At 41.6% G+C, this 23,264-nt stretch overlaps 1 protein-coding gene across 1 annotated transcript in view; it reads right to left on the minus strand.

Annotated features, from left to right (window-relative positions):
• GRM7 (glutamate metabotropic receptor 7) overlaps nucleotides 1-23,264 on the minus strand; it is an 854,903-nt gene that overhangs the window by 209,719 nt on the left and 621,920 nt on the right. The window contains exon 7 of the mRNA XM_028101758.2: nucleotides 17,667-17,806. Coding sequence (XP_027957559.1) covers nucleotides 17,667-17,806 — 140 coding nt within the window. The remainder of the gene's footprint in view (nucleotides 1-17,666; nucleotides 17,807-23,264) is intronic.

Here is a 23,264-nt window from a genome sequence, read left to right on the forward strand (position 1 = left end):
CTGCACATGAGAAACCTTCCATAAATGCTCGTAACTAATGATGGCCTCTGTGTCTGACAAGCACAGCATCCACTGTGTGCAGCAAATGAATGGGCCTCATCTAAATTAAGCAAAGTGTCAAGTCCTTTATCCCAAAAGTCTGTTTCTGGGATCACATAAATTGCCTGAGTGACAAAGTAAAGATAAGGGCTAGAGTTAGTTAATGTGAATGTGAATCTAAAGATGTTTGCAGCCATTTTCTGTTCCCTTTTACTCATCAAGAGGAATACTACATAGAGGTTAGACGTGGGGCCTGTGAAGCCAGAGTGCCTGGGTTTGTTTATCACTCCCACTTAGTACCTATGGAACCCTGACAAATGTTGTTGGGGACCTTGGGTTCCTCATTTGCAAAGTGGGAGTAAAAATACCCTCATTAGTTAACTGTGAGAGTTAAAAGAGTTAGCATGTATATAGTGACTGGCAGATAGTCACTGTAGGTGATCAAAAATGTTATCTAATATAATTATTAATTGAAACTCTATCGTGAAGGCCCAGTGGGGTAGACATGGAGCTAGCTCCTCTGCATAGCTTCTCAGAGAAACTGTGAAGGAGGTATTTGTAGCGGGTGTTGTCCAATCTCGACTCCTACCAGCTTAGCCCACTTCAGAGGCCCCCTTGTGGATAGTTTCAGTACGTGCCTATTACTTCGCAACATGACAACCTGACGTTCTTTGTTGCCCTTTCCAAGGCTGTTTTCTGGCCATTTTTAGGTGGAAGCTCTGGGGAGATAATGCCCAAGGAACAGCCCTCAATCTATGAGGCATGCAGGTCCTTGCCATGATTCCGAGGCTAGTCTGGAAACTCACCCAGAGTCTCCAGTGGGACTTAGCTGCAGATGCCCTCAAAGATAACTTGCCTGTCAACACACTCCACACTGGCCCTTCTTGCCTCACTCCCCTACCCCCTTACATGTTTGCTGGGATCATCTCCCAAATGCCTGCATCTAAATCCTTGCCTCATAAGCTGCCTTTGGAGAAATGTAGTAGACTAGGACAATACAAATGTCCTCACTTTACACATGGGTACACTGAGGCTAGAGAAGTTCACTGCCCTCCAGAGGCCATATTCTTTTCCCTTCTATGCTGTAACTGTCTTCTAGTCCTTAGCATAGGACTTTAAGTATTCTAAAATCATGGTTAACAGTGCTCTGGGGACGTGGAATCCACTGGAAATTAGGGAAGGTTCTGCAGAGAAAGTGACATTTTCAAATGTCACCTGCAAAGATGAGTAGTCAATTGCGTGCCTGGGGGAGGTGGACAAAGTTGGACTAATAAGCAGTCATGTACACAGGAATAAACTTGTGAGTTGTTAAAATACTAAAATTCCTTCATATTATCTTGGTGAGTAGAACTGACCCCTCCCTCTGGTGTTCCCTACTGCTCTACATCCCTAGCCTTTCCCTGTGAGACCCTGGGACTGCCCATGAACTTATGGAGAAACTTATGGAGTAGCACAGTAGGAGGTTTCCAGGACTCTAGTCCAGCAAGGGCTGGTGACTGTACTAAGTTGGTCCCAGATCTTACTGGTTATTAAATATTTGTAATAAACCCTCTTGGCAGAAGGAAGAACACTAGCAAAGATATTTACTTTTCAAAACCAAAGTTCTTTCTCCCCCATACCTTTTCAAGTGCCCCATTCATCTTACAGCCAAAATAAATGTCTACTTGATACGTTGACCAACATAAATTTTTAATGCCATAAGCAATTACCCAGTGAGTACATTCCCCAAAGCACACAACCTGATGAAACAGAGCCCAGGGCTTAGCTGTGAAGACTTCCACCTATGATGGAAGAAACATATGGTCTTTCAACAGGCCAGTAATTCCCCAGATTTCCCTCCAGTTGGCTTGGGAAAGACCAAGCCTGCATATTCATGGTTACTGAAGGACATTGTCAGTGTGAGGTTCGGTGAGCTGAGGAAAGGAAAATGACTGCAAGGGAAGAACAAGCACAACAGACAAAAGACTACCAAGTCCATGTTTCAAGTTGGAAAGCTGTATTTTTCACATTAATGAAGTCATCTCTTCTGGCACCCTGAACTCTATCTTCCAAGGGGAAGGAACAAGGGGTCATGATTAAAGACAAAGACTTTGCAACTTAACAAATGGACATGAGATGCCCTTTGGTACCACGCTCTAGATTAGACACTGATATGTACTAAGGTTCTGAATATATTTGTATGTAATTTTACTTTTTAATTGGAGGATACAGAATTTGCAGGAGAGGGAGGAAAATTAGCAATCCCATGAGAAATGGCTGGGAGAAGGGATGCAAAAACATTCAAATTAGATTTCAAAAAGCTTATTTTAAAAAAAGGAATATATGATGATTTTCCTTTGTCGTGATCACAGCAAAGAGTAAGAAAACAAAAGTAATGAAGATCCACATCTCAGAATGAAACAACCAAAATGAGAGGCAAGATAATAATAGCCCCAAAGCCATGTCCTCAGAGGGTTCATTCTTAAAGAAGTTACCTAACATAGCTGAATCTGTTATCTCTGGCCACATGCCCATGGATGCCTTTTTGAAAATAACCATCTTGGATAGTAATTGATCTCTGTCTATTCATTCTAAAAGCCAGCTGGAATTAGGGAGTTAAAAAGGTAAGATGTCTGAGGTATACCCCAGAGTTGGGAAGGGTGGGAGAGGAGTGGTTAGTGCTTCCTTAGTCTCTGTCTACAGAAGACTTCCTCTGCCCTCTTCACCCTTCTCTCGGGGGGAGGGTGAACTTCGAGGGTCTGGGTGATGTACTGCTCTGGGCAGCTTGGCATCTTGCTCTGTCGAGTGCATTTCAGTGCATTTTATGAACTTTGGCCAGGGGTGTTTCTGCCAGCTTCAATAATGACCCTGACCCTTCCCTCTACACTGCAATTGCAAGCTCTCCGACAAAAAGGAAGTTGGTGGCAGGAAAGAGATCCAAGTTTTTGATATTTTACTGCTAATAATTTCATTCTTAAGTAGCAACTTGGTGCCTAACACTGTGCTGGGCCCTGGGAGGTCCAGTGCCACTGAGGACTTCATGGATTTGTTTAGAGAAAGGAAGGTGCCACGGGGAGAGGGATGGTCCCAGCTGGGGGTGGGGGAAGGAAGAGGAAATGTCTGATGTAGGCTCGTCCCAAGGAAGTTGGAGTACATTCAGGGGCCAGTGTTTCAGTTTTGTGGTGGACTACGGCATTTCAGGTGACTTGGTAAGACGCAGAAATGTCAGAGAGAATGTGACAGATCGAGGACACTTCATGGAGGTCTGGGTGACAGGAGTAGGGCGGGGAGGAGTGGAAGCCAGGCTACCTGGGGAGAAGGCAGACGCTGAGAGGAGTGTTCGCCCTGATCCTGGAGGGAGGAGAGGACAGTGTGCAGGTCTGGTACAGAGGAATGACAAGGTCAAACTGGGTTTTAAGGAAAGCTGCAATGACAATAGCAGTCCTAGCAAAGAGTACCAGCCACCATCGTAAGCGACCCTCACAACAATGCTCAGCAGTAGATCCCCTCATTAGTCCCATCTTACAGGTAGGACGAGTGAGACAAGTTAAATGAGATGAAGCAAGTAGTAGTACTAGAAAGGGGTGAAGCGCAGGTTTAAACCTGCATGGGCCACGCATGCTTGCTTACACTACACCACGTTGCCTCTTCACAAATGACCTTCGCCAGCATACCTGTTCATGTTGACCTATTCCTCTCCATTTTTCAGCAAAGAAAATTAAGGCTGGTGACACAAATCTGTTTCAGGAAAGTTCACCCAGAGGAATCAGTAGTATATTCTATTTAAAAATAACCCTATCAGTCACTTTAGCTCCAGATGTCTTTAAAAAACAAATTTAAAATTAGAGCCAAAACCAGCAAAAGTAGGCTGATTTTAGCAGGAGTCCCTGAGTCTTGAATACTCCTTTATAAAAATGCTCACAATGCTGGATATGCCTAATAAGACGCTTGACAGTGACACAAGGCATCCAGGAAATCTTCAACAGTTTCCCAACAACGTTGCAAGTTAATGACTATAAAGCAAATCAGTTAGTCTTCCTCTCGAGCTTCCTTTCATTCTAGGCCGTCACCTCAAGTGGCAATGACACTCATTTGGGTAACAATAACAGTGATGAGAAAGAAGAGCTATTGGTTCCACCCCTTCTCACCAGACTCCTGACAGTCTAATCTGCCACTCTTGATTGAATCCCGTAAACTGGCATTTATAGCCAAGGTGATCTATACCTTTAATGGAAAAAATTAACTATTGGGAAATATGCACACAAATCATGTAACTGACTATTTACCAACTTCACTGCTAGCTTCTTATTGAAGCATAAACGATTTCAGGGCAATTTCAAAGAGCCACTTACCTTTCCAACGCATATCCATCAATGTGTTAAAGCCGGCTTTCAGAGCGTGATTTCAAATGGCAGGCATCATGTTCCCTGCTAAGATAAAGGCCCTCATGTCCTATTCAGTCACTGTGAAGGCTGTGTTACAGTATCACCACACAATAAATCAAGAATGCATTTGTTATTTATGAGAAATTTAGAGTTCTTTGTATTTTCCTACTGCATCTTTTCTGTCTTCCTTGTTCTGAGCTTGTTACTTCTTTCTCACTGTCACATTGGGGAGGATTATTAAGTAGGGCAATTGAAAAACACCACCCACATCTGAACAGCTGAGTGTTTGAAGAGGTTGCAAAGAATGAACACCTATTGGCCAGAGCACTGTGTCTGAGTGGCAGGCAAGATAACTTGAAGACAGAGGACAAGGGGTGCAGCTGGAAGACCACCACTCCCAGGCTCTCCACACCTCATTTTCCAAGAAGGACAGAGATTTCTCATGGGCTTCACAATCAATCAAATGAAAGAGGGTAAGCTCCAGCCTCAAAAACTCAACTGAAGCCACTTTTATTCTTAACAATGGGAAATAATCTGTGCAGCCATGGAAAGACCAGCTGGAACCTGTTCCCAGGCATGGGAAACACATTTGTAAACATGCACGACATCATTGGGGGAAGGCAGCATCTTTGCTCATTCAGATTTTTTGTGGGGAGGGTTTGCTACTCTCAACCGTAGAATTTTTGGAGAAGCTATTTGTAGACATGATGCTATATAAAATGCTAGAAAGAAAGATGGCTTTAGCAAATCATCCCCAGGAATGGCAGTGCTTACCTGAGAACACTGGGGGTGGGGGCTTCCAGAAAAGTGAACTCTTTCAGACTAGGGCCCCTACTTAGGACACAGACACTAATTTAAACAGAGGATGACTTTAATAGCATCAGTTATGGAGGTGGCTTCCATAAGCAAGTAGAGTAGGCTGGGATGACATATAGCTCAGCGTCTGTGCTATTTTGGTTCTAAGACTGGAAGAGGATGGAAAAGGCAGACAGGTTTGACTTTTCACCAGGGCCTATGACATTTGGGCAAGAATTATCCCCATATCTGGGCAGAAGTGATGCCACCAAACAGCCCCTTTCTAGGAGTCCCAGAACTCCACTGAGGATGACTCTGCACACAGATGGCTTATCGTAGATGAAAACATTCTAACTTGGTCCACCTCTTTAGAACATCTTGCATGCAAGGATCAAGGACACTCCAACTGTCTACACTAATAATGGTTCCACAGTCCTAGAAATTCTGGATCAGGAAGATGAAGTTACAAATATTTTTGTGGTTTATTATAGGAACTTCCTAAAAATCCATCTATTTCAACATAGGATTTGATCATCCTATTCCAAGGAAAATAAATTGCCATAGGGTAAGATGTCCTTTTTCAGGACGACTTATCACTCTACCTGCCCAAATCCTCCAGTCAAATGACTGCTTACTCAAAGAAACATGCTCCCCAACCCTCCTCGCTGTGTACAGCAACATGAAACTGTAATATCACACACTTTGCTCAATTCTGATCAAGCCTCCCCCATTGAAAGAAGTGCCTTAGTTCAGACAACCAAACTGTAGAAAGATCTGCCTTTGCCCTTTCTCTCTTGAGAGGCTATGAAGACTCTAAGGTGGTGGCCTCCTTTATTGTAGTAAATGGTACATGTGACTTGGCTTTATCAACAGGCTATGTTGGTAGCTCTGTCAGGGAGTTGGCGGTCAACACCCCACATTCCAAGCTACTACTATATTCTACTGCCTCATGGTCTTTCACGGGCCACAGAAAGTCAGAGTTAGGTATATGCCTAGAAGTGGAATTGCTAGTTTATACGGCAACTTGATTTTTAGCTTCTTTGAAGAACTGCCCATCTAGTCTTCCTGTGCATTTCTGCTTTGCCACTTAAAGAGAACTAATGCAATCCAAAACAAAATGCTCAGGAATTGGAGGGCTAAAATAGGAATAAAAGGTTAAAATAAATGATCTTCTAGATTAAGAATGGGAATTAAAAGATGAATTACTTGGGGGTAGGATGATTAGGAAAAATCAGTACTGTCAAATTATTATCCCCTGACAAATGAAAAAAGAAAATGGGTTAATGTAAGATGAAGCCTCGTCTCTCACTATCCTTTTGGGAGTTTCACTTAATTTCAGCAGGTCGGTCCATGTTCCCTGCCTAAGAAAGAGTTGGAGGTCACAGAATTCCCTCCTGGAGCTGAGCTAAGTCTCCTGTTGTGCTGGCATCCTTATCCTTCCTGTTAATCTTCAATTTTGCCTCCCCACTTGAGGAGGATTCTGTCTGCTTCTCATTAATTCAGGGTTTTTAATTCAGGGTTCTACCCAGACTTTTCCAGAAATACGACTAGAACATTTATCAATTAAACAGAGGAGCTCAGACACCAAAGGTACTTAAGTATATAGAACTGCAAAAAACTCCTATGCACAACTGTATTAACTCCCTATTGATGAATAATAGGAATTGCATATGGATGTTATAGACCTCACAGAAAGAGTTATTCAGTAAAGAACTGTAGTTAGGCAACATAATCTGCCCCCACCCCAACCCAAAGGTTTCCACAACCTAATTTCTTAAATGTGTGAATATGCTCCCTTACCTGGCCAAAAGGGCTTTTGTAGATGGAATAAGGCTCTAGGCCTTAAAAACAGATTATTCTCGATGATGTGGATGGGCCCCACATTGGCCCTTCAAAGTGGAAAAGGAAGGCACAAGGGTTAGTGAGAGAGATTCGATTATGAAAGAGAAGGCAGGAGAGACCAGAAACATGAGGGAGGCTCAACCTGCTGTGGAGGGCTTGGGGGAAGGAGGGGGCCAAACACCAGTGCATCAAGACAGTCTCTAGAAGGTGGGATCGACCCACAGCTGCCAGCAAAGAAAGAGACCTCAGTCCCCTACCACAAAGACCTGAATGCTGCCAACAACATGAATAAGCAGGAAATACATTACTACCTAGAGCCTCCAGAAAGAAACACAGCCCTGGTAACATGGTGATTTTAGCCTAGTGAGACCCACATTGACTTCTGACCTCTAAGAAGATTCATTTGTGTTGTTTTTAGCCACTAAATTTCTGGTTATTATTTATGGCACTGATAAAAAACTAATACAAGAAACACAACCACAAATGGCATAGGCTTTCTTCTATCAGGGAAATTATTGCAATTTATTCTCAAAGTGTTCTTGTGAAGTAGCCGTTTTGCTTGACTTCACTTTATTTTTAAATACATCAGGGATGTTAAATGATTTCTTTAAGCAGTAAATGGCAAAGGCAGGACTCCAGCTCAGGCTTCCTGACACTGCCTCCCACTTGTTTGAAAACACTTCAAATCTAATTCTGACATTTTAATTTTAACATAATCAGGTCATTCTAGAACTTTTGGCTTCATAGGGCAAAAAGTTGGGCAGAGGGTACATAAACTCAGCTCTTTCCTTTTTATAATTTTGGATTGGTGGCAACTGCTGAGAGCGACCAGTCTCTACTTGTCCTGATTACTTCTTCTTGCCTATGTATTATGCCTGAGTTCAAAATGCACCTACTAATGAAATTCGACAATTTCCCCGTAAGAACATAGTTGTATATTCAAAAACATGAAGTGATTTGCACGAATGCCTACAATGCCAAACGGGGAAAAAAAAAAAAAGGGGGAGGTTTAGAGTTCTCTATTTGCATGTTTGTGGAGCCATAAGGATAATGATAAATACTATTAATCTTCCAGACGTTCATACCACTGACTCCTAGAAAAAATGCTGACAACAAAAGGGTGAACTCTTTCTTTCATTTTCAATATGTTTCAGAATATGTACAAATACACATTTCCACACAAAAGCACTATCTTTACTAAGGCAGCCTTCTCTTGCAGGCTGCATTTCCTGAGCTTTTAAATGAAGTGTTTTTACACACTTACAGGTGTTTTGGGTCAATATCGATATATTATTGTTGACTTTTAAAAACCAATTTTCAGAGGAAAAAAGTCAAGCATATGCTTTCCAAATTAGTGGAAAGAAGTTAGAATGTATTCTAAATCTAGATTAGGTGAATGAAACACACTGCCAATGGCAGTAAGGTAGTGGCGGGTTGTGTGGGAACCTGGGAGAGTATACACCTCGTCCAAAGTGGGAAGCTGCTACTTAGGTCCAGACACCTGTTACGGCATGGGATAAAGACGTGGTATTGGCAGGTTTTCTGATTTTTAAAAGAACAGCCCAAAATATAGTTGTTCTTAATGAAATTTCTTATTTCTAAAATATTGCCAAGTCATTAACTTCTTAAACCTATCTGCTGTCTGTATTCAGTTTGGGATTTCTTGTCTCAAGCCGGAGGACAAGTGGAAAACAGTAGTTACTCTCAGATTCGGAAATGCTCACAAATGCAAAGAACCCTTGTCACTCTGGTCTCAGGTGAAATGTCATCTTTTCAGGGAAGCTTTCCTTGTCCTGCTTCACAGATCTAGGAACTGCAAAGAACATGATTATGAACCAGATTCTCTGATCCCAAATCCTTTGCTGCTTTGACTCCTTCACGAAGGTGGCATTAAAGGGTAGAGAAGCCAGTGGCAGATGGAACCAGCATCAATGGCATGATTTTGTTTTTTAAGATTTTATTTGTATTTATTTGACAGAGAGAGACACAGCGAGAGAGGGAACACAAGCAGGGGGAGCGGGAGAGGGAGAAGCAGGCTCCCCGCAGAGCAGGGAGCCCAACGTGGGGCTTGATCCCAGGACCCCAGGATCAGGACCCGAGCTGAAGGCAGATGCCCAATGACTGAGCCCACCCAGGCGCCCCTCAATGGCTTGATTTTTAAGTTACTTTCACCAACACAGATGTAGCCAATGATTCTCCTACTTGATCCCTCAGGACACACTCCATGTTCTCAATAGCCACCGGTAGGTTTCTAAAACTAAAAATCAATTGAAACAAAACTAAAACCAGCTTCTATCCCCCTTTTTCTAAAAGAGACCAAAACAGTCTATCTTTGCAATTTTAACAAGCCTATATACCACTTATAAAATGGAACCTGGAACCTATCTGGTGACTCAAGGTCTTGGATGGATCCCTAAATCACATGGAAGTGCTGACTAGGGTTGAACTCTGGATAAATCCTCCTATGCATTCATCCAACAGACACTGGGAATTCTACATTAAAAATGACAATCCTAGCTCCTAGGTAACATATGGTATAATTCAATGGTCTGTTCATCTCCTCATCTAGTTAATATAGAACAAGCCATTTTTATATGCTAAGCATTACGCTGGGTGGTGGAGTATAAAAAATAATGTAGCTAAGCACAAGAAACTGACATTTTGAGCAGTTACAGATGATGTTATAAACTAAGGATATTAAATTATTGCCATTGTAGCTAACATTAGCTGAATATTTACTATGTGCCAGGCATGGTTTTAAGTATATTCCATATATCACTACATTTAAATCTAACAATAACCTTATGAAATTTGTGCTATTGTAATCCAGCTTTACAGCTAGTAAGTAGTGGAGCAGAGACGCAGGTCCACTTAATTAGGTCTGCTTCAAAACCTGTAGTCCTAATAAGAAAATGACAAATTGCAAAGGAAGTGCTATTAGTTATGATGAGCAATAAGGTGATTCTATAAAAGGAGACTGTAAATTGAAGCTGAAGAAGTCCTAGGTTTTGAAAACTTACATATTTTTTTCCCTTTTCTACATTGCTTTGATTACGCCTATCCATTACCCCATACTCATGCAATACTCTAAATTATCAGTATTATTAGATTTTTAAAACATTTTTACCGTTGCAATTATAAACAATAGCGATTAGTAGTTTTATAGGCAGGTGTAAGTAAGTATTGATTTTGGCATACATAATTTGATTAAACAATGATTTCTGCAATCAACCGTACTTTTTATGTCTTCAGATGCCTCTGAGAGCCAAACTTCTAAGCACTGTGGAAGGTTCAATATTTAACAAAATCTCAACATTTAAAACTTACATTTTGATCACCTCAATTTAATGAAATGTGAAAAAATTTTGCTTATTGAGGGTAGGTGCTTTTTTTTCCCTGATCTGGGCATATTAAAAAAGTATTTTTAAAATTTTTGATGGCTACAGTGAATGAAATTGCATGCAATAAGTATCGTACTTAAATTCCCTTGATCTACTGATAATGGAACAATTCAGAGAACATTATAAGTGGCTTCCAGCAGGGGTTTCCTAGGGCTTGAAGGCTATAAGCTGGACTTAGTTTTTTTCTCTAAGGTGTTTTTTTTTTGTTTGTTTGTTTTTTTGAGAGAGAGACAGAGATAGTGAGAAGAGAGCATGAGGGGGGAGGAGAGGGAGAAGCAGGCTTCCTGCCGAGCAGGGAGCCTGACGTGGGGCTCCATCCCAGGACCCTGGGATCCTGACCTGAGCCGAAGGCAGACGCTTAACGACTGAGCCACCCAGGTGCCCCTCACTCTTAAGTTTTGACTCCTCTTCCCTGGAGCTCCTGCACTGTGGTCTCCAAATGGCTCCCTGTGGCTCTGGAGGGTCACACCCATTGGACAAGAGCTTCCTGATACCCCAGATTAGCTGACAGATGTCTAGTGGTTCTTTCTATTGGATAGACTTAGTTCAGCACCTGTCCCATTACTATGGTCCTGGCAATTGGCTTAAATAGAATCAGATCCCACCCCTGGTCTTAGGAACTCTTCAGGGCAAACCATATGGCTAACAGGAAACGTGGGGCTCCTCCCATCGGGAGGAAGTGTGGCTGCTTGCTGCAGGTCATGTCCATCATTCAAAAGTGTTCATATTCTTTTTACATGGTTTCATATATTAACAAAAACCCCAAATGCCTACCATGTGCTGGGTACTTTGCTAGTAGGTATGAAAAACAACGACTAAATTTTGGATTCTACCTTCCAGGAGCTTTCAGTCTCTAGGTGAAAAGTTTAACAGTGAACAAATCACTTAAAAAGCAAACGAGCCTCATATACCTCACAAGATCACAAAGTTGGACTATTTTACAGAATGGCAGATGATTAAGGATCCAGAAAAGGTTAAGTAATATTCATTCAGAGCCTTTTATGTAAAAGGAGTGCAATTCCCTGTAGGAAGATGCCTACTAAGAATGCTTGTTTTTAAACTCTAACTGACATTTCAGTATTTGAAAATTTAACATTTTGGGGCACATCTAATTTCCTACCAATTGCAAATAAATGAAAAATGACAAAAGTCACCTTTATTTCTCAGTACACATAACAAATGTAGAGTTTACTTCATATCATACATTTCGAATTTTTAAAAGCATCGACATTTCATTTTTGCCTTTTTCCTGACATAGCCCCTGATGCCAATTTTTAAATGGTACTGCATTATGCATTTTAAAACACGTTTTTTCTTCTTCTCCATCCTGGGAACACTACTTATCCTTCAAAGTCCAATTCAAATATAAATCAAATGTAAATACAAAAATTAAATTATACAATATGTGAGCCCTTTAAATGCAATATATTCATTACGGGCCCCTTATCTTAGTCGGTGAACACCAGGTGCAGGGCCAGCCCCTCCTTTATCCTAGCATCTCCATTAGCTATCCTCCTTTCTGACACACTGCAGAAGTCTCTTTGTTGCATTAACCCTTTTCCTGCCTTTCCGCCACGCATAATGTTTTATGGAATCTCTGTGTAGAACACAAGCCTGAGAAAATAAGTCAGGATTATTTCTGTGGAGGTTGCAATGGGGAGAGTAAACGGCTTAGGTCTTTATGATTTCCTTCCGATGAATTCTTGTTCTTGCATAAATATCCTAGTAGCAAACCATGTGCTCATCTCTTAGCCCGAAGAGGAGACAGACCCCAGGGTTACTAGTCCGACAGGCAGTAAGAATGCACGAAGGCATTCTCTAACAGGCAGCACACTCTTAGACACCTAAATTCCAGATACAGAACAGCAGAGCAGTCTGGTCGTTAGGCTGGATTCTTAAAACTCTGATTTCTTGGCTCAGAAACTCATTTGCAATTATTGACCACAGAGAAAGTGCTTGTGAAAATTTCATTTGCTAGAGATGACCTAACTGGGGATTGCAAGAGTACCCCTGAGTCTTTGTAGATGAGGAGAAGTACAATTGTCACTTGAAATGCTTTGTTTTGTTCTATTGACCGCAAGCAAGCAAACCTACGAAACTAAGTTTACCTGAATTACACTCTTGATAGAGTTTTTAACCGAGAATAATTATAACAAAAGGAACATTATGGACTGGGTGGTGTTGGGTAAGATCCCACCTATTGCGTAGGCTGCCTGGGCGTGGCTCTGGCGGTCCAGGATATGGTGCAGGAGTGCCTCTGGGTACTCTATCTCCTCTTTTGTCTTTCCTTTATGATTTAAAGTCAACTCACTGATATCCTAAGGATCCCATAAAAGGCATCAACAGGGACAGGGCCTGTCAAGGCCAATTATCCTAGCAGCCATCCTAAACTGAATTAACCCAGCCTCTCACCATTCTGAACACAGATGGCCCCCTTTCTGGCTCAGTCATCCATACCTTCAGGTTGCATGTAGGACCAAGCATACACTACCGGATCCATGTGAGAATTCAGGTGTACTGTCTGTTCTTCATAACACACCACTTTCAGCATGAAAAAGTAGAATAAAAAATGTTCCCACCTAATGCTATATCACCTGGATCTAGCTTCCATTAACAAACACAAAAGCCGAAGTATATGTTTGCCCTAACTTTCTGCGCTCGTGAAACAGAGTATTTTAAGTTGGGTGACATTTGGAGTAGTTAGAAAGGAACTATACCATTTCCTCTGAGGTTTTCAAGACCTTGGGTTCTTGGCTATTCTCTTTTCTCTTTCTTTAATGGATTTAAATGTTATTTATAGGTTAACAACTAACTGGCTTTTCTTTTCTTTTTTTTTTTAATAACTGTAGACCAAAACCGTCTTCTGAGCTTCAGATTTCTATCCAGTCCATTTCGGCTCTCATACATTTAAGAGCACCAACTCAGGATTCTCAATTTTACCCCCCTCTCCCGCCCACTCTGAGCAGTCTTCCTAATCTTATGTGGCTATCATCTACACAGCGTCTCAAGCCGTAAACATGGGGTTCACCTTTTGAATCTCATTTTTTCCTTCAACTCCAGCACTGAATCCATCACTACATTATCCTATTCTTCCTCTGAGATATGTATATGTAAATATATACAGACATGTATATTTTATGTGTTAACCACACGTGTCTCTCCTCACTTCATTACAGCACTACAATCAGCACACTCTCCAAGCTGGTGGATCTCAAAGTGCCATCAGCGTGACACAGGGACTCTTAGAAAGGCAGATATTTGAGCCTCCTCCCAGTCTGAGACCTTCTGGGTCTTAGAGGCCGCTTTCAGACAACAGTTTTGAGCAATGGAAACTTGATCAGGGCAAAGGGGCCCACAGTGACCCCCTGACAGGCCCATCAGGGGACCTACCTCAAGATATTCATTGGCCCTAACTGACTAATGGGGTACTTAACACCAGGCACAGTTCCCTATGTCCCCATACCTCCCTACCTTCCCCCTTTAAAAACAGCCCCCACCCACTGCCTGGTTGCAGTGTCTCCTTTGCTGTCCTTCCCATGGCTCCCTTGTGGTGTATTCCATAAATTTCTATCGCCTTTGTTCTGCCACGGGTAAATCCTTTTCCCACAGGCACGACTAGCTTCCACTCCATCGCTGCCCCACATTTGGGGGCCCCCATCCGGTGGAGACAGACACCACGTGAATCAGAAACCCATTTGCTGGGGGGCAGCAATCTATGTTTTCACAAACGCTGTGGATGATCCTGCTACTTGCTGAGGTTTGAGAACCCCTTCACTAACCAGCCTACTTCACGTGATAGCTAAAATCAACTCTCAGTCGGTCTTCCTCTCCCACTCTTGCCCCTTCCAACTCATTACCTTCCTAGCAAAGTAATTTTCTATTTCTAAATTTGATCTAGTCACTCCCCTGCTTAATACTTCTCAATGGCTTTTAAATGCACTCAGAACAAATTTTAAAAGTGTTTTAGCATAGCCTGCAAAGGACTTCATGCTGTGTGTCTTATCAATGGCTCTGACCTTTCCTACCTCCCATCCTCCTCTCCCTTAGTCACGCCATTGTTAGGGCAGCCTCCTGACCTGCCTGGTGGATCACTCCTATTCCTCACAGTGCTGGCTTCTCATCTGGGAGGTCTCTCTCCACCTCCACGACTCTTCTCACACTTTTGACTCTCCATATACACATCTGTTTACTTGTGTATCATGCACCTCCAATCCTAGATCATCAATTTTGTGAGAACAGGGACCACATTTGTTTTCTTCCCCCACTGTGTATCCATTGCCTCTTGAGATGCATCATAGATGCATTAGAAACAAACAAAAACCTGTTAAATGGCTAATCAAATGCAATTCCTATGAAGGATAAAATACAAACCAAAATTTAAAAAAAAATGGTGTTGATATTGGTTATTAAAAATTGTGGGCTTAAGAATTCCCAGGTAATATCTGGAGTTGGTGAAGCGTGGTTGGGATTCTTTTGTGCATGGACAAGTTACACATGCCGGGGATTTAACACTGGTGCAGAGGGTTATGTTAGCAAAGATTGATGCACTATATAATCTTGTGGGTCTTACAATAAGTCCTGAGCAGTTCACATGTAGAGCACAGACCTTGAGTCTCTCTACCTTTAGTTCTGGCTGATCCATCTTTGTATCCCACAGGCAATAACCATTCAAAACACACTCTGGGTGTGTCAGCCAGGTTATGCTACTTTGATTCTGCTTTTGATTCCCACCCCTTGAGTTTACCTGCTGAATTTGGTTTATTTGCTTGTTTTGCTTTCATTTTATCTTTTTGCTCACAAGTTTAGTGTGCTTTAAGCTCAGGCTAATTTTAGCTTTTTCTTTGCTTCTAGTACTCAGCATTCATCCCAGCCATGGCTGGCACTGGCTGGCTGGCTCCATGCATTCTTAGATGCCGGACCACAGTCCTTTGGACCCGATCATTGTGTGAGCTCACTTGGATGGGAGATCTCAGGGGAGGGAGAACTGGACAGGTATAAACAGGGCAAGGCCAGAGCAATGTGCAAATAAGGTAACTGGCCTGTGGTGGCCTCACCAACCCCCACTTATGAATAATCCTCTCGTCGAAACCATGACCCCAACTCTCCACCGCTATGACATCAATTCTGTTTTCTACTCGCAAGAAGCCCTGCTCTCAATAATTTCCAAAGTGCCTTCTAAAGGTATAGACTGGTAAATGCTAACAGCATAATTCCCAGCTTTGTAAGATATATTAGAAGGAATTTTCTGGGCTAGGGCCTGTTAGATGGTTCATTTTATGTGCATGGGGCACCCAACCATTTGGCTAAGCAGCATTCTAGGCAGGTCTGTGAGGGTGTTTCTGAATGAGCTGAATATTTAAACTGGTACAGTGAGCAAAACAGATTGCCCTCCCCGCCAATGTGAGTAGGCCTAAACAAACTTGAGAGCTGAAATACAATAAAAAGGCTGAGTCAGAAAGAATCCTCTCTGCTTATCTTCCCGCTGGGACATCAGTCTTCCCCTGACTTCACATACTCAGACTGGAACTTACACCATTACACCTTTGGCTCTCCTGGGTCTCTGGCTTGCCAATTATACATCTTGGGACTTCTCATCCTTCATAGCTGAATGAGCCATTTCCTTTGAGTCTAGCTATCATCTATCCTGTTGGTCCCATTTCTCAGAGGAACCCAGAGTAATTCAGGAAACTTCTGCACCAAAGAAAATCACGTGCCTGTATATACTGTAATATTTATGAAGCCGGGATGTTCTACCCAATTTATAAAGCTTGCCCACTGTAGCCAGCCACCATGCCACTGCAGGAAGGCACCTGCTGCAGAACCTCTTGAAGTGTAACCCTATTCAGTACAACTCAGCACAGAGGTTCACAAGACCCCTACTTCTCTGACTTCTGCTGCACTAGGTTCCAGGAGCCCAGCCACCAGGCTAGGGCCTGACCTCTTTAAGATCCCTTCCAGGAGAGGAGGAAAATCATGGGAAGCATGGGATGCTGAGCTCCAGCCAGGTTTGGCCCAGCCAGGGTGGAGGTACCCTAGCTCATGTTCTTTACTGCCTGTAAAGATTGGTGGATTTATTTAAATTAACAATAATTTCAAGTAGGACATTGTAAATATTATGAGAAGCACACTGTTGAATGTTGAACCTGAACTATTAAGAAACCAAAAAAAAAGTTTTTTACATGGCCAGAAAGCTCTTAGCTAACATCGAGACAGGCACATTCCAAACAGAACATAAACAACTTCTGCAGAATATAAATGATAATCAGACAAAGACACTCAATGACCATGGTGGAACAAGACAAATAAACAAGGCCACTCCACAACTGGGTCTGCAAGTAGACAGAAACAAGGATACTCTGCAACCACAAATATAATATGTCCCTTCTTCAGTTCTCTAAAGTGCCTACTATGTCTTTTTTAAGTGACAGCTCTTGCTTAGCCTTTATCTTCCCATCCCCTACACAAAAATCACCAAGCCGTACTATCATCAACTTGTGTCTGTTTTCTAAGAGGACCCAAACCAAAACTAGCCCTAGTTTCCCTAAACCTCCTGAAAATCACCTACCTTAGCCCCAAACATATAATAAATGACATCTAAACTCCTTCATCATGAAGAGGTTTTGCTGGCAGGAGCTTCTCTTCATGCAACTAAAAGTTAAATAAACTTAACTGCGTCTCACTACAGATGAACTCCTGATGGTCTCTGGCTGGTGCACTTTGACCTAACCTCCACAAGGAAGTGGCCACTTACTCAAGATCACATTTGACAAGAAGAGGAAGAGATTATGGATGTTAACATTGCAATTACTCAGAGAATCTCAGTAAAAACTAAAGTGACTCACTAAAATGCTCTAAATGAAAAAAATACATCACCATATGAAGAAGAAAAGAAACAAGAAAGAAAAGCTGACCAAGAGAAGGATCTTTTAAAGTATTAGCGGGTAACTTGTTTGTTAAGCACTTCAAGCCTCAGGCTAAATGAGATCATTCACGTAAGTGCTGAGTATAATGCCCAGCACAAATTCAAAGCACATTTTTATCATCATAATCATCACTATCACTTATGTTATTATGGATTATCAATCCCTGCAGATGATTTTAACAGGATGCATGCCCACATATATATCCACACAAACATAAAAACAAGAACGTTTGCCTAACTGAGCATATTAAAAGTCTGTCTGTTCATCACATAAGCAAAGGGAAAGGAACAATTAGTACTCACATTGAGCTGAAGTTCATCTGTCCACTGTCCAATCAGACGGTAACCAGGGTTGGTGGTGTTTGTGGTCTGGTACTGAAAGATGTCATAACGCCCAGGTGCATCCCCATTTTTGTTAAACATTACTGGGGTGCCTGCACTCCCTGAGGAAGACAAGAAAATGCCAGATTTTATAATTGAGATTCCCTCTACCTCTTATGCCTTGGGTGATGGTCTGGAGACCTGCTGATGAGCACGGTAGCTAGTAGATAACCCCACTGTTTAATAGGCTCCCCCCTAGATGGGCAATGGGTAACCCATGGGCGGGTCATCACTATGGCCTGTGGATGCTTACTAGAGAAGGTGGGAAGGTGACCTGCTTCCCCCTTTAAACAGTTCTATTTCTCAATATTTCTTAGTATTCTATGCTAATCTTTCCCCCTTGTGGAGAAAATTAAATGCATTATTTCCCAGAGACCATCTTAAGTTGTATTATTATTTTAGTTTCCACTTAATTATCAATTGTGGTTAGTAAAGAACCATTTCAAAAATAATACCTTTTTAAAAGGAAATCTAAGAGAATTAAAAAACAAAGAACAAAGTTTACTTAAATATGTACTTGGATATTGATTGCATTTAAACATATTTGTTGCTGACCATGTCTAATTTATATGATAACCAGTCTAAAATGCTTAGCAATGTACATGGAAAGTATTTAATAAATATTAATTTTTTTCTCAATCTGCTATGTGGGTCTTCTTTAAAATGTGGGTCTTAGATGAAACCCATTATCTTGGCAGAATTAGACACTGAAGTCAACTTAAAAAGACTGATACATTCATCGAGAGAGAGAGAGAGTGTGTGTGAGTGTGTGAGTGTGTGTGTGTGTCCATGTGTATCCTTTCAACGTTAGATGTGAATGAAAAACTCCTTAGTATTAACCACATGGAACAACTGGCAAATCATACACAGAGAACAAAAGATGTGGGTTTGGGTTACTTTCAGCAAGAATTACAAAGGATTCATCAAAAGTTAGCAAACTGAGTGCTGTTTCTCTCATGATCCCTTGGAAACAGGATAAATACCACTGGCCTCAGGGTATATGACTAGTATCTGTTCTCTAAGTTAATACTGGATTGATATTTTTCAGAGGAAACAATGATATAGTTCCTGTCTTCTACAAGGAAGTTAACGATCATTTATAAGCTGAAACAGAATCACTAAGAACAGAAATTCATTTTGTTATTTTTTGTTGGAGAGGGGTGGAGTAAATTCAGGTAATGAACATGAAGCCTTTTGGAGAATACTCATTATAAATTTAAGACCCAAATGATTGCAAAGTTCTGCATTTGGTTAGCAAAGTCATTAGCTTCTGCAGAAGCTGGGCCCACATGGTATTTGCATTAATAACATGGATGGGGGGCGGGGAAGTCATGTTAACTAGAAAAGAGTAAACAAGCTTAAAACAGTTAAAAAAAAAAAAGCACACCTATACTTAAGGAAGCATGTGTGATGCTGAGTGGCCACACATGAATAATCACTCAACAAAAGAACAGAGTTAGAAAATGGATCCAGACAAAGTGACAACATATTAGGTCATCAGAGACATACAGAATTGCAATCCTATGCTGAAAGTTACCTCTAGTAGAAGAGGGAGTTCAATATATAGGCAGGATTCAGGAACAGTGAAAGAACTCTGCACTATCCTACAATTGTCAAGCATAGAATTTTATAATTCTTTGGTATTGAAAATGAAAAAAAAAAAAATGGAGCTTATAGTAGGTTCAGTAATGGCTCCCCAAATATTTCCATGTCCTAATCCCCAGAACCTGTGAATGTTACCATACAAAATGAGAGATTTTTGGAAATATGATTAGGGATCATGAAATGGGAGAAGACTATCTTCAATTATCTGGGTGAGCCCGGTGCAATCATAATGATCCCTATAGGAAAGAGGGAACAAGAATCAAAGGAGGAAGGAGTTATAATGGTCAAAACAAGAAGTTAGAGTGATGTGAGGAAGGGTTCATGACCCCAGAAGGGCAAGTGGCCCTCACAAGCTGGAAAAATCAAGGAAACAGATTCTTTTCCAGAGCCTACAGAAGGAACCAACCCTGCCTTCACCTTAACAAAGCCTGGTGAGACCTGTGTCAGACTCCCAAACTACAGAACTGTAAGAGCATAAATTTATATTGTTTAAGCCACTAAATTTATGGTACTTTTTTAAAGGCAGCAATATGAAATTAATAAAGAGCTGGAGGACACAGAACATCAAACTTCCTAATTTCACAGGTGACAAAGTATACTTAGGTTCAAAAAGGGTAAGTTCCTTGCCCCAGAGTGACTCACCTAACTAAAATAGTACTAAATAACTGGCTTTAGAATCCCCAAGAAGGGGTTTAAATTCCAGAAACCACCTTCTAAGTGTGACTGTTACCACATTATTCATTCTCCTTTAGCTTCTGACTATCCCTGTTGGGTTAGTGTGGATTCAATGTAATAAAGTATATCAACTGCTTAGTTCCATGCCTTTTACAAAACAAATGCTCAATAGATGGGAATGATTTTGTTGTTTTTGTTTTTAAAACAAGCTCTGGCCAGTTTTATTAAAGAAAAATTTGGGGTGATTTACTTTTCACCAGTCTGTCCCAGCATGCTTCTAATGATATCGAATCACCTGGATCAGTGCTAGCCAGTGTGCCTTCTCTGTAGTATTTGCCATATGCTGTGCCCATCTCAATATTATTACCGCTGTAGTGATGATGGACACCAGTTTTAGCCAACAGGGCATAGTACTCTATTTCTGATTTCCTCAGAGCTGGACAGTTGTTGGTGAGGATGACCAGCTTTGCTTTGCCATGTCTGATTGTTTTCAGAGTCTGCTTGTACTCTAGCACACACTTTCCACTTTTCATAACAAGTTGGAGCCTAGGTTGATCCACTCCAGTGACTTTTTCATCTTCTTCATGGCCACCATCTTCCTCCCTTAGGTGAGGGACAGCCCCATCAAGAGTAGACGCCAAGAGGAAGGAGCAAGATGGTGGAGAAGGAGGAGACCTAAATTTCATCTCATCCCAGGAATTCAGGTACTTAGGGATCAAACCATTCTGAACACCTACGAACTCAAGAAGAGATCAAAGAACAAAATAGCAGCAACTCTCTGAACAGAAAAGCGACCACCTTCTGGAGGGTAGGATGTGCATAAAAGTGAATCCGAGGCAAAATTCAGGAAGATAGACAGCGGGGGCGGCGGGGGGGGAGGCTCATTCAGCCGCTACCGGCAAGTGACAGAGCAGCGGAGCACAAAATTGGAAGATTTAGAAGTCGGCTCCGCTGAGGGATGTCGCTCCAGTGGCTAAGCGGGGGGTGGAACACTCGCTGGGACAGTGTGGTCTCAGGACCCTGGGGTCACAGAAAGACCGGGGGTGTCTGAGTGCAACAGAGATCCCAGGTATTGGAGCAGGGAAGCTGGCTGCAGAGACGGAGCCGAGGAGTGGGCTCTCAGCTCAGGGTTGCCATAAACTGTGATCCGCGGCACAGTCGGGCCACTACTCCTCCGGCAGGGACCCAACAAGAGGCAGAGCCGGGGAGACTCCCCTTCCTCCCCCAGGAGGAGCGGCGCGGGAGTGCACTGCAGGGATCTGCTGGGTTTGGAGACTCCACACAGGGTCATGTGCCAGAGATGGAAATGCTTGGTCACAGGCCGGGTAAGCACGGAGTGCGACCGGAGACTGGGGAGAAGAGAGTGACTGATTGCTTTTCTCTGGGGGCTCACTGAGGAGTGGGGCCCTGAGTTCTCAGCTCCTCCAGGGTGGAGTTTGGGAGGCCGCCATTTTCACTCTTGTCCTCCAAAGCTGTACAGAAAGCTTGCAGGGAACAAAAGCTCCCGAGAGCAAATCGGAGCAGATTACTTAGCCTGGACCAGGCAAGGGCGGGGCAATTCCACCTCTGGCAAAGACATTTGGGAACCATGGCAACAGGCCCCTCCCCCAGAAGATCAGTAAGAACAGTCAGCCAAGACCAAGTTTACCGATCAATAAGAACGGCAGAATGCCAGCACTAGGGGAATATTGCACATAGAATTCATGGCTTTTTTCCCTATGATTCTTTAGTCTTTCAAGTTAATATATTTTTTTAACTTTTTTTTCTCAATTTTTCTTTTTCCCTTTTTCAACCAACATCTTATCAAACCCTTTTTTTAAAAACCTTTTTTATTTTTCATTTTTAAAGCCATATTCTATCCCTTCATAGTAGTTAACATTATTTTTGGTATATATATATATATATATATATATGTATGTATATATATATATATATATATATGTTGTTCTTTCTAAAAATTTTGGAATAAACGTTTTTCTAACAGATCAAAATATACCCTAAATCTCTAGTGTATGGCTTTGTTCTAGTCTCCTGCATGATCATATTCTCTCCCCCCCTTTTTTTTAAATCCTCTTCTTTCTATTTTCAACCAACTTCTGATCAATTCCTTTTATAAAATCTTTTATAATTTTCATCTTTACACTCATATTCCATCCCTTCATTGTATTAACCCTCATTTTTGTATATATATAAGGCTTTCTTTCTTTAAAATTTTGGGAGGCACTTTCATCTAACAGGCCAAAATACACCCAAAATCGAGTGTGTGGCACTGATCTATGCATCGGCCTGAAGATATGTGAGCATATTCTGGTTTTTTGTTTTGTTTTGTTTTGGTTTGTTTTTATCTTTTTATTTGTCTTTTTTTTCCCCCTTTTTTCTTTCTTTCCCTTTCTTTTCCCCCGGTTTCAGGTCTCTTCTGATTTGTTTACTGTGTATTTTCTGGGGACACTGTTACCCTGTTAGCATTTTGTTCTCTCATTCATCTATTTTCTGGACAAAATGACAAGACGGAAAAAAATCACCTCAAAAAAAAGAACAAGAAGCAGTACCAAATGCCAGGGACCTGATCAATATGGACTTTAGTAAGATCTCAGAACTAGAGTTCAGAATGACGATTTTAAATGTACTGGCTGGGCTTGAAAAAGCATGGGAGATATTAGAGAAACCCTTTCTGGAGAAATAAAAGAACTAAAATCTAACCAAGTTGAAATCAAAAAGGCTATTAATGAGGTGCAATCAAAAATGGAGGCTCTGACTGCTAGGACAAATGAGGCAGAAGAGAGAATTAGTGATATAGAAGACCAAATGATGGAAAAAAAAGAAGCTGAGAAAAAGAGAGATAAACAACTACTGGATCACAAGGGAGGAATTCGAGGCATAAGTGATACCATAAGATGAAACAATATTAGAATAATTGGGATCCCATAAGAAAAAGAAAGAGAGAGAGAGGCAGAAGGTACATGGAACAAATTATAGCAAAGAACTTCCCTAATTTGGGGAAAGAAACAGGCATCAAAATCCAGGAGGCACAGAGAACCCCTCTCAAAATCAATAAAAATAGGTCAACACCCCAACATCTAATGGTAAAACTTGCGAGTCTCAGAGACAAAGAGAAAATCCTGAAAACAGCTCGGGAGAAGAGATCTGTACCCTACAATGGTAGAAACATTAAACTGGCAACAGACCTATCCACAGAGACCTGGCAGGCCAGAAAGGACTGGCATGATATATTCAGAGCAC

Source organism: Eumetopias jubatus, unplaced genomic scaffold (assembly GCF_037043125.1).
Source record: "Eumetopias jubatus isolate StellerSeaLion01/CBP00866 unplaced genomic scaffold, mEumJub1_p1.0 scaffold_1, whole genome shotgun sequence".
Lineage (NCBI taxonomy): Eukaryota > Metazoa > Chordata > Mammalia > Carnivora > Otariidae > Eumetopias > Eumetopias jubatus.